Source organism: Esox lucius, chromosome 19, assembly GCF_011004845.1.
Source record: "Esox lucius isolate fEsoLuc1 chromosome 19, fEsoLuc1.pri, whole genome shotgun sequence".
In the NCBI taxonomy this organism is placed as follows: Eukaryota; Metazoa; Chordata; class Actinopteri; order Esociformes; family Esocidae; genus Esox; species Esox lucius.
In genome coordinates, this window is record NC_047587.1 from 22,538,287 (window position 1) to 22,556,780 (window position 18,494).

The window sequence follows — 18,494 nt, forward strand, 5'->3', positions numbered from 1 at the left end:
AGGAGCCGGAACTTGTGAGGGAGGGGGAGCGTGTTATGGAAATTCTGAAACCTGATGCATTCTTAATGATTAAAGGACTGAGTCCCCTTGTTTAGATAAATAGATGAGTGTGGGAGAGGGGATCTGGTATATGTCTTAGGGGGCATTCTTGATTGGTAACAGTAGATTATAGGGTTAATTGTAAATCTGTAGGTTGTCCAGAAGAAGTCCCTCTCGAGGGTTGAGAAAGTTAACCAGATGGGTGAGGACAACATGTGACTTGTTTGAAACCTAGGACATGTTATAGAACAAAGAGCATGTGTTTTATTGAAATAGAACAGATGGGCAACAACTTACCACACCCCTTTTTGTCTGTAATATATACGGATTGTGCATGTATTGAGTCAGAGACTCAAGCCCCCGGCTATGTGCCACTATGTTGGAGTTTACCCCAGTGGATGAGAGGGTCGCCTCCCTACGCTTACGGGTTGTGGGGGGGGAATCTCTGACTGTTGTTTGTGCATATGCCCCGAACAGCAGTTCAGAGTATTTGGCCTTCTTGGAGACCCTGAATGGAGTCCTGTATGGGGCTCCAGTAGGGGACTCCATAATTCTGCTGGGGGACTTCAACGCACACGTGGGCAATGATAGAGACACCTGGAGAGGCGTGATAGGGAGGAAGGGAGGAACGGCCTCCCTGATCTGAACTCAAGTGGTCGTTTGTTGTTAGAGTTCTGTGCTAGTCATGGATTATCTATAACGAACACCATGTTCAAACATAAGGATGCTCATAAGTGTACGTGGTACCAGTGCACCCTAGGCCGAAGGTCGATGATTGATTTTGTGATTGTGTCATCGGATCTGAGAGCGCATGTTTTGGACACTTGGGTAAAGAGAGGGGCGGAGCTGTCAACCGATCACCATCTGGTGGTGAGTTGGGTCAGGGGGTGGGGGAAGACTCTGGACAGACCGGGAAAACCCAAATGGGTAGTGCGGGTGAACTGGGAACGTCTGGAGGAGGCGCCTGTCTGAAAGATCTTCAACTCAAACCTCCGGCAGTGCTTTTCTGGCATCCCTGTGGAGGTTGGGGGCATTGAACCTGAGTGGTCGATGTTCAAAGCCTCCATTGCCGAAGCTGCGGCGGGGAGCTGTGGTCTAAAGGTCTTAGGTGCATCAAGGGGCAGTACCCCTCGAACACCCTGGTGGACACCGGTGGTCAGGGAAGCCGTCCGACTGAAGAAGGAGGCCTTGCAGTGTACCGACAGACCCGATGGGCTGCGACCTCTGCTGGGAAAAAGGCAAAACAGCGGGTGTGGGAGGAGTTTGGGGAAGCCATGTAGAAGGACTTTCGGTTGGCACCAAGGTGTTTCTGGAAAACCGTCTGCCACCTCAGGAGGGGAAAACGGGGAACAATCCAAGCTGTGTACAGTAAAGATGGGACACTGTTGACCTCAACTGAGGAGGTAATTGGGCGATGGAAGGAACACTTTGAGGAATACCTAAATCCCACTAACACGCCCTCTATAGTGGAGGCAGAGCTGGAGGCTGATGGGGAAGCATGGTCAATCTCCATGGCAGAAGTCACTGAGGTAGTCAAACAACTCCACAGTGGCAAAGCTCTGGGGATTGACGAGATCCGTCCAGAAATGTTGAAAGCTTTGGGTGTGGAGGGGATGTCTTGGATGACACGCCTCTTCAACATTGTGTGGGAGTCGGGGAAAGTGCCTAAGGAGTGGCAGACCGGGTTGGTGGTTCCCCTGTTCAAAAAGGGGGACCAGAGGGTGTGTGCCAATTACAAGGGTATCACACTTCTCAGTCTCCCTGGGAAAGTCTACTCAAAGGTACTGGAAAGGAGGGTTCGGCATATAGTCGAACCTCAGATTGAAGAGGAACAATGCGGATTCCGACCGACCAGCTCTTTACTCTTGCAAGGATCCTGGAGGGGGCCTGGGAATATGCCCATCCTGCCTACATGTGTTTTGTGGATCTGGAGAAGGCATATGACCGGGTCCCCCAGGAAATACTGTGGGAGGTGCTGCGGGAGTATGGGGTGAGGAGGGCTATCCAATCCCTGTCCAAAGTCCAAAGTGAGAGCTTTGTTCGGGTTCTCGGTAGTAAGTCGGACTTGTTCCAGGTGGGGGTTGGCCTCCGCCAGGGCTGCCCTTTGTCACCAATCCTGTTTGTAACTTTTATGGACAGGATATCGAGGCGTTGTCGGGGTGGGGAGGGGTTGCAGTTCGGTGGGCTGGGGATCTCATCGCTGCTTTTTGCGGATGATGTGGTCCTGATGGTATCAACGGTCTGTAACCTTCAGCACTCACTGGACCGGTTCGCAGCTGAGTGCGAAGCGGTTGGGATGAGGATTAGCACCTCGAAATCTGAAGCCATGGTTCTCAGCAGGAAATCGATGGAGTGCCTCCTCCAGGTAGGGAATGAGGCATTACCCCAAGTAAAGGAGTGCAAGTATCTTGGGGTCTTGTTCGCAAGTGAGGGGACAATGGAGCGGGAGATTGGCCGGAGAATCAGAGCAACGGGGGCGGTATTGCATTCGCTTTACCGCACTGTTGTGACAAAAACAGAGCTGAGCTGGAAGGCAAAGCTCTCGATATACCAGTCAATTTTCCTTCCTACCCTCACCTATGGTCATGAAGGCTGGGTCATGACCGAAAGAACAAGATTGCGAGTACAAGCGGCTGAAATGGGTTTTCTCAGAAGGGTGGCTGGCTTCTCCCTTAGGGATAGGGTGTGAAGCTCAGCCATCCGTGAGGAGTAGAGCCGCTGCTCCTTTGCATCGAAAGGAGCCAGCTGAGGTGGTTCGGCATCTGGTAAGGATAACCCCAGGACGTCTCCCTAGGGAGGTGTTCCAGGCACGTCCAGCTGGGAGGAGACCTCGGGGTAGGCCCAGGACTAGGTGGAGAGATTATATTTCGACACTGGTCTGGGAACATCTCGGGATCCCCCAGTCAGAGCTGGCAAATGTGGCTTGGGAAAGGGAAGTTTGGGTTCCCCTGCTGGAGCTGCTGCCCCCGCAACCCGATACCGGATAAACGGATGAAGATGAGATTTAATGTCAAGATTTTCAAGGATTATAGGAACCAGGTGTATAGCCATAGTCTTGTAAAATTTGTGTTCAGTGAGTTGTTCAGCATGACCCACTAGGGGACTAATGCCATCACACCCCTGGACAAACCAGCATCCCCCAAAAACCAACACTACGTATTCATCTGTTCCTGCCCCATCAGGAGCACACCCATCAGCAGTTACTCAGCCTGAAACCACAAAGACCAAAGCAAAGGTGAAGATTATAGAACTAAATGATCTTTTGGGCCACATCAATGTTTTTTGTATGTTCAGAGGACCAACAGCAGGGCAAAAATGTCTGTTGGCATTGTCTAGAGTCTTTAGGCAGAATCTGGATCAGCTGTTGGCAGTGACAGCAGGAATCATCAGGCAGAAACTAAATCAGCAGCACAACCAGGAGAACTTTTCAGCTCTAAAAAGTGAACATTTAAGCATTTTCGGGAGAGGTAACATCGCCCAATATCATATATGTTTACGATCTCTGGTAATAACGACTTCCGGTCAAGCATAATTCAGTTTTCGGATATTACGTTGAGACCTTTATTTTGAAATGGTTTGACCCGGAAGTAACTTAAAATGTTGCTAACAAGACGCTGCTTGCGTTTTAATTTTTTCATTAGTTGGTAGTATTAAATATCGGATCGATTTTGGATCAACATCACTTGACTGATGGCAGATGTATTTAACTGTCATAAGTTGGGTAGCAAGCTAGAGAAAAGCTTGCAACTAGCTATCTATGCAAGAAGTTAGCTATGTTAGCTACCTGGTGTTATTTTGCAATCCAAGAAGTACACTAAAAATGATGAGGCCTGGGGAGAATTATGAAGTTGCAACGTGGTAAGTAATTATTCCATCGGGGAATAATCGAATGTGTCTTTTAACTTCAAAGCTGGATGTTCCAACTTGTCGTTTAGTTAACTAGCTAACTAACTATACCTGCAAGTGTGAAAAATGCGAGCCAGCTAGCCAGTTTCCAAACTGTCAAACGTTAGTTTCACATCGGTTAGCTAGCTACATTGCGAAATATTTTACAAGCTAACTGCACATTTTCTTTACAATATTTGTCCACCCTCGACATTTTAGTTGCTAATAGCTGTATTTACAGCTTGACTTTAAAATGTTCTCATAGCAATATAATACGTTGTTTGGTGATATACTGACAGTATTGTATGATGTTCGACTTTAGTTCGATTTTCTTATAGCTTCCCAGTGTGCTAGCTAACCGTAACTAGCCATACACTTAGAGTACAGAACAATACGCAGTTTTTTGACAGCTAGCTTGCCAGCGAGCTACAATTGTAGCACGAATGGTTAACAGTATGCCTGTCTTTAATGTACTTCAACTAAACGTAATTTCTGTTAATTGACCTCAGGTATTTGCACAGAGGGAGCAGAAAAACATGAGGCCGACTGAAAACCCCGCAGATTTTTAGCATCAAACATAAACACGGGCCAAATGGTATATTGTGAAATATCCTCAGTTTTATTTCCTTCATGGATTTGCCTTATCTCTGGTGTCCCAGTTTTTGCTTATGTTCGACATTGATGTTTTCTCAGGTTTTTATAAACATTCAAACATGGGTGACATGAAGACCCCTGATTTTGATGATCTTTTGGCTGCTTTTGACATCCCTGATGCCACCAGTTTGGATGCCAAAGAGACCATCCAGGAGAATCACGATGAGACCGAAAGCCAACTGAAACACTCCGCGATGTGTATCGATGACCGCTTATCTGTTCACCAATCTCTAGGTGTGTCTGATGTTCCTGCTGTCAGTGTTATAGTGAAGAACACAAGTTGCCAGGAGTTATCTGATAGTGGTGAAAAAGGAGAGGGCCCATACTTCGGACACCCATTGCAAAATGGGTTGCAGGGATCAGATGCCTCCATGGACTGTCATGAGATAGGCCACTGTGGTTCAAAATCTTTTGTATGTGCTTTGAATGGGGACAGATCAAGAGGATTCTTAGGGAAGACCTTTGCCCAGCACAGTCCTGATGGAACACTGTCCTTTTCCAACTCATTTTCCCAGTTCAGCCCCATCTCTAGTCCAGAATCTGAAGAAATCCAAAGCGATGGGGTTGATATCTATCCAAAACAGAGGCCATACTTCCCTGCTGTCTCCATGTTTATGTCTGCAGAACCCCCAATATCAGAACATCAGAAAAAAACACTGTCCTGCACCATGGTTGACAAGTGCCATAAAGTAGACTGTGACACACCTGAGAAGCTTCCAAGAAGCCAAGAAGAATCTGTGAAAGCAGAGAATACCAGGACAGAGAAGATGCCTGACAGGAATCTCATTGACCAAAAGGGCAGCAGAGATAGTTGTAGTAGTCCGGTGGTCCCCACGAATGAGCATAACAATATTGAATCAAGCAATAGCTTTAAAATAGTGGCAGCGTCTAATATGCCCACCTGTAATCCATGTGTCAAAACACCAACATCCAAACTATCATCTTGTCTTGAGGCATTAGTGGCTCTGAATGCCAGACGGGATCCCAGTGAACTACCAACCTCTAGAGACATGTCAGTGGCACGTGATGGCAACACAAAAGTTAATCTGCAAGTGCCCATGTCGCCATCAAGTCCCAGGAGTCTTGAAGCTGTGAGATGGTTAATGAAGCCACCTGACAGTCCTATCAGCATTTGCAGTGACAGTAGTGGCAAGCGATCCCCAGCTCAGGCATCTGGCTCACCCCCAGCCATACCAAGGGTAAGAATAAAGACCATTAAAACCACAACTGGGCAAATCCAACGCACAGTTACCAGTGTAGTCCCTGACTCAGAAAATGAAGAGGCCCAATCTGTGGAATCCTCTCCGTCCCAGAGTATGATGGTAGAGGAGGTCTTTAGTTTGTCTCCCTTTCCTTCTCATAATGTGATACGTGATATTATTGTTGATATGCCCGTTAAAAGTACCCCAGTTGATCCTGTGCCGTCCAAGATTACTGACAACGGATTAGAGTGGAACCCCAAGAGGCCAGGACCAATGCCATCCCCGACTATTTTTCATAGGATAAGTAGTCCTGTTTTGAAATCTATGCCAGTTGCCCAGCACGGGCCTTCTACACCAAAAAAGATTCCATCAACTCAAGCTGGTAATTCTACCAATACAGGCTTCCTTCCCAAGGCAATGCACTTAGCTAACCTGAACCTGGTCCCTCACAGTGTTGCTGCCTCCGTCGCGGCTCGCACAACCTCCCATCAACAGAGCCAACAACAACCACTGTCCACATCTGTGGTGTGCAGTACTGTTCCGCTAGTGCATCAAGTGAAAAAAGCTGCCCCTTATCCACGTGCTGCCATTCCCAGCACAGCAGCGGGAACCTTAAACAGGCTGTTAAGTAATGGCAACCCTCTACCCACATATGTACCCAACCTGAGCCCACCACCTGACTGCAACATCAGCTTGCCCCCACGCGGCTATTGCTGCCTTGAATGTGGTGACTCGTTTGGGGTAGAGAGGAGCCTGTCCTATCATTATGGCAGGAGGAGTGTGCACATTGAGGTAGCCTGCACCCACTGTGCCAAGACCATGGTGTTCTTCAACAAGTGTGCTTTGCTGGCACATGCCAGAGAACATAAGAACGGAGGTGTGGTGATGCAGTGCACACAGCTCATCATGAAACCTATAGCAGAGGGGCAGATATTTGCACACACTATGTCGGAATCCTCTGTACACGTGGGCTCCCATGTGCCCCCATCTGCCTCTCCTAAAAGCCAGCCAGTCATGCCCCTCTATCCAGACAAAGTCAACCGTCACAGACTCTGCTGCCTGGAGTGTGATAAGCAGCTTTCCGACTACAGAGCGCTGGCAGGCCATTACCAGAGGCTTTCGGAAGATATTGATGGGCTGGTGAGTGTAGATCAGTTTGAAATTATGTTTGAAATGTTAATTACAGAAAGATTAGTACTTCTGAATGTTTTGCTTTGTGTACTTTTTTCACGTAGATGTGCAAGGTGTGCTCAATGCTGCTTCCCAACAAGTGCAGCTACCGGGCTCACCAGCGTATTCATACACACAAGTCCCCTTACTGCTGTCCTGAGTGCGGTGCGCTGAGTCGCTCCATTGACATACAGAAGCATGTAAAAGAGAACTGTCTTCACTATGCGCGGAAGGCCGGCTTTAAGTAAGTCAATAGTGAAGTTTATTCCTTTGTTTAGGACCTTAAAGGGGACTCAGTGGAAATACAAAACTGTTCTATACATTTGTCTACATTTTGTAAATCCTTTGCTTTTTCAGGTGTCTTCACTGTGATATGATTTTCATGTCATTTAATGTGCAGAAGAGTCACATTGAGGACAAACACTGTGAGGTCTTCTATAAGTGCACCATCTGTCCAGTTGCCTTCAAGTCTTCTGATGGATGTCAAATGCATTTGACAACTAAGCACAATGCCAGCAAAGAGTCTCCTCAGTGAGTTTGTGTAACTAAGTCAATGTTGTGCAATTCCATACAGTCAGTAGTGCATGTCTACGAGCAGTTTTCACATTTTGTTACCTTAAAATCTTCTCCATTAAAATATAAAAGTTACAAAAAAATTACAGCCCTGTTTACCAAAAAGTCGGGATGCTGGGTAAAATGCTATTATCCCTGTATTTAATAGAAATGAACAAAGACAACTTATCAAATGTTGAAACTGAGAATATTATTGTTTTTGGAAAAATACATATTGAATTTAATGCCAGCAACATGTTTAAAAAATGTTAGGGCATGTTTACCACTGTGTTGCAACACTCTAATTGTTTGGGAACCGAGGAGACCAAATGCTGTAGTTTAGAAAGGTTAAATGTATTCCCATTCTTGCTTGATACAGGATTTCAGCTGCTCAACTCTTCGGGGTCTCCTTAGTCGTATTTTTTGTTTCATAATGCGCCAAATGTTTTCAATAGATAACCGGTCTGGAATGCAGGCAGGCCAGTTTAGCACCCAACCTCTTTTACTACGGAGCCATGCTGTTTCAATACGTGCAGAATGTGGTTTGGAATTGCCTTGCTGAAATAAGCAAGGACTTCCCTGAAATGCTGTTGGCAGCTGGACCATGTGCACCCTTTCAGCTGGTTGGCAGCATATGTTGCTTCAAAATGTCTATACAGTTAGGTCTGGAAATATTTGGACACTTTTGTCTCTGTACACCACTACAATGGATTTGTCATACAAATCAAATCAAACAACCGAGATGCAATTGAAGTGCAGACTTTCTGCTTTAATTGAAGGGGTTAAACAAAACTATTGTATGAAATGTTTAGGAATTTAAACTATTTTCATCCACAGTCCCTTCATTTCAGGGGCTCAAATGTAATTGGACAAATGAACACAATCATGAATAAAATGGTCATTTTTAATACTTTGTCAAGAATCCTTAGCAGGCAATGCCCTGTTGACATGCAGGATCCATGGCTTATGGGGTTTTCTTCAAACATGGATCCTTCCATCTGCCCAAAACGCGACCAGGCTACTCGTTTCCAGTGGCAGTGTTCCCGAGCCCAGGCGAGGCACATAGCTGTGTGTCGAGTATTCACCAGGGGTTCTCGAGCTGGGGGTTCTGGTCACATACTCCCAGTCTTTTTACGGCCCACTGCTGTCGTGAGTTCATGTTTTGCCAGAATTCTTGTATTTATGGTACACCCTTGAAATAGTAGTATGTGAAAATCAGAATTTCTCCAAAATGCTAGGACCCATCTAACAAGCTCCACCTATTAAACCAACTATTAAACTATTAAATCATGATAACTTCTCATGGCGTAAACAGCTCTAGATGCTTTTACAGATGTCTATTGGTTTATATATGCACTGGCAGGCGCAACCAATGACATGCATGGGTGGCGTTGTAGTATTTTGTATGGGCTCATCTGTACCAGTTTTTCTGGCCCTTCAGTGTAGTTTCATATGTCCCAAGAATGTTGTTGCAGAACTGGGCTGGCTTTTTAAGATGTTTTTTGGCAAAGTCTAATCTGGCTTTTCTGTTCTTGAGGCTTATGAATGGTTTCCACCTTGTGGTGAACCCTTTGTATTTGCTCTCGTTAAGTCTTCTCTGCATGGTGGACTTGGATAATAATATGCCTATCTCCTGGAGTGTTCTTCACTTGGCTGGATGTTGTGAAGGCGTTGTTCTTTACCATGGAAAGGATCCTAGGCTGATTCTGGATCTTATTTATATATGGTTTCTTCTTTGCATGGTAGAGTTTTAACTTGCATTTGTGGATGCAGCGACGTACTGTGTTCACAGACAGTGGTTCCCGGAAGTGTTCCTGAGTCCATGCAATGATGTCTACTACAGAATCATGTCTGTTTTTAAAGCAGTGCCGTCTGAGGGACTGAAGATCACATCCCTCCAATATTGGTTTTCAGCCTTGTCCCTTGCATGCTGAGATTTATCTGGATTCTCTGAATCTTTTAATGATATTATGTATCTTAGGTGATGAGATCCCCGAACTGCAATTTTACATTCAGGAACGTTATTCTTAAATTGTTGCACTATTTGCCTGCAGTCTTTCACAGAGTGGTGAACCCCGCCCCATCCTCACTTCTGACAGACCCATAATTTCTGTAATGATCTTTTAATACCCAATCATGTCACTGACCTGTTGCCAATTGACCTAATTAGTTGTGTGATCTTCCACCCGGTTTAGTTCTTTACCATTACACAACTTTTCCAGTCTTTTGTTACCTCTGTCTCAACTTTTTTAAATTGTGTTGATGGCATCAAATTCAAAGTGGGAGTGTTTATCAAGAACCAATAAAATGTCTCAGTTTCAACATTTGATATGTTTTCTTTGTACTATTTTCTATAGAATATAGGGTTCAAATGATTTGCACATTAGTGTACTCTGTTTTTATTTAGGTTTTACGCAGTGTCCCAACTTGGAAACGGGGTTATATATAAAATATTTCAACTGAATTATGTTCATAGCTGTTCCTTTATATCCCCAGGTTTAACTGTTATAAATCATTTTTAATAAGCTGCTAACTCCATTTGATTGTGCACAGAAAGTTTTAGTAGCTGCCAAAGGGGGTGTGGGTGTAAAGAGATGCAACTGAGAATTTCTTTTCAGATGGTACTATTTTTAAATGTGTTAATCAGTAGGTGAAAAGTGCAGTGTTCCCTCTTTTTAAGGCATCAAAACGTGTGTGCAAGGAGTGTGTGGTCTCAGTATTGACAGCATTTGCATCCCCATCTTGGTTTCTTATGATTGTTTTTAATGTTATACATTTTCTAATTTAGTTTTTTTTTTTTTTTTTGCAGGTTAATCTTTAAATGTTCATGTGAGACTATGTTTAAGAAAAAGCAGTTACTGTTTCAGCACTTTCATCAGAATGCCAAAAAGCTTTCTACCTGCGTGTTCAAGTGCCCTGAGTGCACCACAGTCTTCACCCAAAAGCAGCTGTTAATGCAGCATTTCAAGGTTTGCTATCATCAACCACATATTCAACCTAGTTCAAATATGACCGTCACTGTTTAGTTTGGAGCTCTGGGCAAGGTCACACTCCTTCACTCTGCTATTGAATGGACAATGCCTGCACCGATGTCTGTAGGAGGATATACAGTGAGGGAAAACATTATTTGATCCCCTGTGGATTTTGTACGTTTGCCCACTCACAAAGATATGATCAGTCTATAATTTTAATGGTAGGTTTATTTGAACAGTGAGAGACAGAATAACAAAAAAATCCAGAAAAGCCCATGTCAAAAATGTTATAAATTGATTTGCATTTTAATCAGTGAAATAAGTATTTGATCCCCTCTGCAAAACATGACTTTGTACTTGGTGGTAAAACCTTTGTTGGCAATCAGAGGTCAGACATTTCTGGTAGTTGGCCACCAGGTTTGCACACATCTCAGGAGGGATTTTGTGCACTCCTCTTTTCAGATTTTCTCCAAGTCATTATGGTTTTGAGGCAGACGTTTGGCAACTCTCCCTCAGATTTTCAATGGGATTAAGGTCTGGACATTGGCTAGGCCACTCCAGGTCCTTAATGTGCATTTTCTTGATCCACTGCTTTGTTGCCTTGCCTGTGTATATTGGGTCATTGTCATGCTGGAATACCCATCCACGACCCATTTTCAATGCCCTGGCTTAGGGAAGGATAATCTCACCCAAGATTTGACGGTACATGACCCAGTCCATCGTCCATTGATGTGAAGTTGTCATGTCCCCTTAGCGGAAAAACACCCCCAAAGCATAATGTTTCCACCTCCATGTTTGATGCTGGGGATGGTGTTCTTGGGGTCATAGACAGCATTCCTCCTCCTCCTCCAAATACAGCGAGTTGAGTTGATGCCAGCTTGATTTTGGTGTTTCTTCCATTTGCGAATAATTGCAACAATTGTTGTCACCTTCTCACCAAGCTGCTTGGCGATGGTCTTGTAGCCCATTCCATCCTTGTGTAGGTCTACAATCTTGTCCCTGATTGATTGATTGATTGCTTCTGTGGACAGATGTCTTTTATACATGTAGCAAGCTGAGATTAGGAGCACTCCCTTTAAGAGTGTGCTCCTAATCTCAGCTCGTTACCTGTGTAAAAGACACCTGGGAGCCAGAGATCTTTCTGATTGAGATGGGACCAAATACTTATTACACTCATTAAAATGCAAATCAATTTATAACATTTTTGACATGCGTTTTTCTGGATTTTATGTTTTGTTATTCTGTGTCTCACTGTTCAAATAAACCTACCATTAAAATTATAGACTGATAATTATTTTGTCAATGGGCAAGCATACAAAATCAGCAGGGGATCAAATCATTTTCCCCCTCATTGTACATAGTTTCAATACAGTTAAAAGTCTAAGGCAGTTTGTTGCAATATGAAATATTACTAGCAGGGACATCACTAGACCCAGGCTTTCAAGGCTCAAGCACAGACATTTGAGGGTTTTCAGTGATGACATTCGATGAGCTTGAAACACAGATTATTTTTCAATATAATTTGTGAGATGAAAATAATTGGTGCAAAGACAATTTGATTAAGGCATGTAAGCTACAGTCCCCAAATACATGATGTATGCAATATACAGTGTAGAAAATTTACAATGAACGTATTTCAGTCACTTACAAAATAAATATATGTACGTGAAGTAGCTGGATCAGCGCAAGCAGCAGAACCAAGCCCAGCTGAAGGTAATTGAGAGACGGAGATTAATGGCAAGTGGCATCAAGGCAAGGATTGAGAAAAACAATGCATCATGGCTATAATATATACAGCTCTGATGCGTTTTTAATGCAAGTTAAATTGACAAGAACATAGTAACAATGAAAATAGAAAATGATGTTAATAATGACTGTAATTAATAAAAAATCTTAATGAATGATTTCTTATTTTATAATGTGATTGCTAGATCTTCGAATAAACATAGTTTTGATGCTCAATGGCAGAATGTTTTCGGGTGCCTCAGACATAATGAAGAGGGAATGATATGCTCTGTATGCTAGAAGCGTTGTGGAGCCAATGTGTTTGGGGGCTTAGGAAAATAGCCAAGCAGAAACTAGGCTGGATGCACCTAACCACAATAGAATGTCTACTAGTCTAATATGTAGATGGACACAGTGAAGGCATTCATGGACATTACATTTCCATAATGTAGAAATCTTAAGTACAGTAAACCAAAATTTCTATAACCCAACTTAGAATAATGAAATCCATTAATTTATCATTTAATTCCTGTCCAATAATTAACAAAAGGATAATAATATTGACACCAAACACTGGATATGTACTGTAGCTAATTGGCTGTAGAAAAAAGAACACTTACAACACAGTGATGCTTGATGTTGTGCTAAGTAACAATGACGTTTAAACCAAACGTCTGATAAGATCCAGTATGAGAAATAATGAAGTGTGCTCCGGAGACATTTTAGGGAACAAGTGACTGCCTTTTTCTTTTTTTTCTTCTTTACAGTATATGTTAACCATGGACTGACCTGGGCTCTTGTAAATACTGTTTATCACAGGGGGTACATGGAGGGATGTTCAAAGAGGAGATGGAGAAAAGCGCAAAAACAACAGAGATGACTGCACAGCACCAAGAGGTTACCTTAGCATTCCACCAGCCAAAGGTAAACACTGGAACCAGAAAGAGGGCCAACTTGGCTGGTCAGAACAGAAAGCTCCATTTGAAGAATTCTGGCTGGACCTGTGGAGAGTGCTTGCATTGGCTGCCTGATCGAGAAGCTTACATTTCTCACATGAAGAGCAGTCATGGGAGGGTAAGAAGTCATTTGTTTCTTTACCTTAGTTAATAAAACAAACATTTGCCTCATTTTCATCTTTTAATCTTTTTATATGACTTGAGTGTACATCAAAAATATAAATTTTGACTTCAGTGTCCCAATACTTATGGAGAGTTCTGTCAATACCAAATATTTTCTGTGTGTGTCTGTCTGTGTGTGTCTGTGTGATTTTGTCCCCATACATTTTTTTACATATGTATTTCCTTGGTTGAAATAGACCTGAAAATAAGTTTTGTAAATACTATTAAAATTCCAATCTCACATGTTTACATATGATGATATACCATGTCATTTAAAAAAGTATACATTTAAGTCGTTTTTATAACATAGGCTCCTATACGTTTGTTGTTTACAATCATCAATCAAAGCAGTATAGTGTGGTGGAAAATGTACTTTTAATTTCTGAATGGTTTATTGTATCACCTGAAATCCATAGTATACATAGCCAAAAAAAGAATGTCACTGTCAAGAGTTTACTGTGTTGCTGTGTTTTATAATTATTTTATATAAAAATGATCCTCCACAATAACAAATATTTTGTGGTGATTGTTGATAAAACAAAAATAAGTTTAAATCACACGTATATCAACAAACTGTTAAAAAATGTACGGGCTGAATACTTATGCAATTCACTGTAGGTTCCTTCAGTGGGCTTGTTGGAATAGGGACCTGTAGACCCTGGTAAGGTTTAGAACAGTGGTATTCATTCAAATCTGGAACTCAAAGACCGTTCTTCAATTTTTTTTTGAAACCATCTAACCTGGGAATTATTTAGATGCGGGATATCAGGTGGATGCAGTTAACGATGAGGTACAACAGAAAACCAGCAGGCTTCGGACCTCGTAGGATACATTTTAAATAGCCCTGGTTGAGAATGTAGATGTTCCAGGCTTATATGCAGTGCACAGTATTCACCAGAGGGTTTTTACTCAGCACTTGATTTACATTTCTGTGTACATTTGAATTCTCTGTGCTTTCAGTCACTAAAGAGGTATCCATGTCGGCAGTGCGAGAGGTCTTTCAATTCCTCTACAAGTTTGAGAAGACACATTCGCAATGACCACGATGCAAAGAAGAAAACCTTTACTTGCTGGTGAGAGTACATTATTGTCCTTTAGGAAAGATTGGGGAAACTGTAGTTGCCCCCTCGGTGTCTCTACAGCAAATGTTGACTGCACAGGCCACTGCAACTTATAATTGATCACTCCTTTGCTGCTCCTTAACTCAGGGTGAAGTTTCAGTGCTCATTGCAACCAGCATTTTAAAGATCTTTGTACCCTCTTGTGGGTTTTATCATCAGAATATTTTATTATTCTGACGATGTACTGTATTTTGACTGTTTTTAGTACATGATGTAATCTATTCTTATTTTACAGGTATTGCACAGATAAAATGACAACATTCACCACAAGTATCATGTTGAAGAACCACATCAGTTTGATGCATGGGATAAAAAATCCAGACTTCAGTCTAATGTCAGTGTCTGCCCCCCAGGATTCCTGCAAACAATTGGGAGAGGTGATTATTATTATACATTTTTCTATTAAAAAATAATACAAATTTTTATATTGGTATTTATATTTCTGTTTATACAAAACAATTTCAAAACAGCATTCTAACTTGCAGATTTCAAAGAGACCTGCCGTGCAGTCTAAGGAAGATGGACAGGATGCTGCTGTTCTAGAAGGCTCCTCTGTAAAGCGTCTAAAACCTCATTTTCGCTGCTTTAAGTGTGGATTTACAACAGAGGATGGTGCACATTTCCGGCAACACATTCCTCAGCATAAAACAGATGGAAACACTCCCCAGTGCCTTCACTGTGGATTATGTTTTGCATCTCTCCTTTCTCTCAACAGACACATGTTTATTGTGCACAAAGTCAAAGAGCCAGAGGAAGACAAAGAAACAATGGATGTGGAGTATGAGACCAGTAATAAGCAGGAAGAGGATGTGGGTAAAGCAGGGGTTGTGGTTGAGAGGGAGGACTTGCCACACCTATTAGTTACATCTGAATATTCACGTGCAGAGGATTCAACCAGGTTGCACTGTGAAACTGCATTACTGAACTCCCATTCCACATATACCTCTCATCTAGAGATTCATGAATAGTGTCATCAAGCAAAATTACATTTTTGACAGCAATTTAAAACTTTAAGCTGCTATCTCCATTTCCTTGGTTTAATTTTAAAAATTCTGATGCTTGAAATACTGCACAAAAGTGGTACTTTTTTTGACACCTTATATGACACCCCTGGCCCAATTTTGGTATATCTTGTTATATGCTATAAAAAGTGATTTAAAAAGCTCATTTGAAGGGTAACACCATTTATCCCTTTTGACCAAAAGTCATAATATATGGAGCATAGGTCCCTCTTCTCACAAGGAACAAATTAGCCCCAGGGACCTATAAGGTATGCGATAATGGATTTTCTGCCCCCAAATATTTTTATTTAAAAGATATTCCACTTTGAATACTGTCAATGAATGATTCAACAATATGCCACATCTATTGACAAGCATCACTCCATGCAATATTTTTCAGATTGGTACCTAAAATGAAAAGGCTGCTATTAACCCAGAACCATCCAGATGGCCTGTTTGTGCGTAAATTAAAAATGTAAACCGATTTAGTTGAGATTTTAGTGAATATTGTATATTGCAATAGAGAGCTATTATTTACAAAATTACAAATTTGGCCAGATAGTGAAGATATATCAAGAGCTTACAAATGCAAATTGCAAGGTCACTCACTTCACCCTGCTTTATTTAAAGCAATAAAAATTCGGTACGTAGGTCTGTGAGAGGCCCTATTTAGGAAATACGTTCTTGCATGGTATTCACCATTGAAGGGATTTGTAACTACAATGAAGTCAACTGGGTGGGACTTCTGACTTTGACTTTGGATCCCTCCTGAAAATCCAGTTGATCATTAGCGTATCCCTCCTAATGAACTAGAGAGGAACAACAGTCACATGATCTCCCTATGTTTAATGGTTCCTCCGAAAACACTCAGTTGTTAAAAATATCTCACCTTATCGAACAGTGAACTCATCCCACCTCAGACTTATTACTACCAATCCCAATTGCACCTGAGCCAAGTCCCTTGGGGAGGAACCATTGATGTGCTGGCAAGGTAACTATTCACTTTTAGATGGAAGAACATGGGGATGACATTTAAAGTAGTTTACTTTCTTTTATATAAAATGTAATTTTAGGCAACGGTTATCATACATTAGTTTATTTTTTATTTTTTTTACCTGGGCCAGCATGTTTTGTATTATACAGTGTGTATGACTGTGTATATGTACAATGTATGTATGTGTCTGTATATAGGCATACACACACAGCAACCACACCCACCTGGTAAGGCAGTTTGGTTAATCTTCATTGTCTTGTGTCTCCAGTTAGCTTATACTGACAAGACACTCTGCATTTGGTTTGATAGCCTAATGAAAATGTATTTACTTTAGCTTTTGGCAGCCATATCATATGCTTGGTTTAATATTTAAGTAATTTTTTGCCTTACTAAATAAGTGGCGCTTCAGGTTGGTCAAGACAATGCTGATGGTATGTAACAGCATTGCCACTTCTATCTTACTTTACATTGATATTTACTGTGACCTAGGTAATTATATCAAATCAATACCAAAAATTGTTTAACATTCATTTATTGTCAAAGCGGGTTAAACCACCAAAACAGCACTTTTATTTACATACGTGTTGGAGTTGAATGCCTTGCTACATTTTTTTTTACTCTTGCTTTTGTCGGCTGATAAAAGTTAGCAATTATTCATTTGAAATCAATGTTTTTTTATGTGATCGTTGGTGACTGTTCATTGATTTTAAGAAAGCGTCTGCTTTGCAAGCAGTGTGCTTAGGTTGTTGGAAGAGCAGTGATTCGGTTTAAAAGTTTATAGCATATTTGAGTGCATGTGAAGAAAAAAAAGCTGCAGTGACCTGTCCAGCTTTTCCTACCTCCACAGTATATGGCAGTGATTGTTAAATTTCAGATGCATTGGGAGATTTCTCTTTTTTGTGTTGCCACAGTGTAAAATGTATTGTTATTATTCTCAATGTATTATCTCCCACAGTACTCAATTTTATAAATTACTTTGGAGATTTATATTTATAGTCACATTGACTTATCTTTGGAACTTTATTTAAGTGCTGTATAAAATGTTCATTTCATAATGGGTTAGGTTATTTCAGTCAGCATCCATCCTTAAGACAGATCCACTGTTAAACTACAGTGGCTGATACAAAATCTTACAACTCAGTGTTTTTATATAGGCTGTCAAGACAAATTTGTACTTTTGATAATATACAAAATATTAAAGACTTGTAAGCTAACCCATGTACACAGTAGTTAATGAACCTTTTCTTAGCAGCATTTCTTAAGCCATCACATGTATTCAACCTGCATTGGCCATTGTGCCTTGCTGTAATGTTTAATTCAATAATTGCAAATAAACATGTACATGTCAGCATCAAGGTGCCTTGTACTCAAATGATATGGCTCATATCCCTTCCTGATGATAATAAGCCTTGTTTGTTTCAGAAGCTTCCTAGAGGCCTTAATCCAAATCTTTATGGAACCAGTGACGTACACCAAACAGCCATAACATTATGACCAATGATAGGTGAAATGAATAATATTGATAATCTCGTTATCATGGCACCTGTCAGTTGGTGGGATATATTAGGCAGCAAGTGAACGTTCTGTCCTCAAATCTGATGTGTTAGAAGCAGGAACAATGGGCAAGTGTAAGGATCTGAGTGACTTTGACAAGGGCCAAATCCTGACAACTGGGTCAGAGCATCTCTCTATAAACCATCAATACATATTACACCCACTTCATAGCCCACTGCAACTTATAATTGATCACTCTTCAGCTGCTCCATAACTCAGAGTGAAGTTTCAGTGGTCATTGCAACCAACATTTTAAAGATCTTTGTACCCTCTTGTGGGTTTTATCATCAGAATATTTTATTATTCTGATGATGTACTCCATTTATTTGACAATCATTCTTTACAACTGATACAAAGGATTCGATTTCCTTTTTTACCATGGTCATGTTAACACAATATTGCTTTCTCTACACATATTTGTGTCTTTAAAATTATGCTGTCGGATCATGATTTTAGACAGTTTAAATTGTAAATTAAAGTTTTAAACGTTTTTTTTTATATATATAA

At 41.5% G+C, this 18,494-nt stretch overlaps 1 protein-coding gene across 2 annotated transcripts; it reads left to right on the plus strand.

The window, feature by feature from the left end:
* Positions 1 to 3,625: 3,625 nt before the first annotated feature.
* Positions 3,626 to 17,808, plus strand: znf592 (zinc finger protein 592). 2 transcript variants are annotated; one of them, XM_010896534.3, is made up of 10 exons: positions 3,626 to 3,897; positions 4,434 to 4,519; positions 4,618 to 6,920; positions 7,016 to 7,194; positions 7,308 to 7,481; positions 10,312 to 10,471; positions 13,019 to 13,273; positions 14,278 to 14,390; positions 14,674 to 14,815; positions 14,924 to 17,808. In XM_010896534.3, the coding sequence occupies exons 3-10, from the start codon at positions 4,638 to 4,640 to the stop codon at positions 15,404 to 15,406; spliced, it is 3,789 nt and encodes a 1,262-aa protein (XP_010894836.2). In that variant the 5' UTR covers positions 3,626 to 3,897; positions 4,434 to 4,519; positions 4,618 to 4,637; the 3' UTR covers positions 15,407 to 17,808. The 2 variants fall into 2 exon arrangements, with proteins under 2 accessions (XP_010894836.2, XP_019896036.2); XM_020040477.2 differs by lacking the exon at positions 4,434 to 4,519.
* Positions 17,809 to 18,494: the final 686 nt, after the last annotated feature.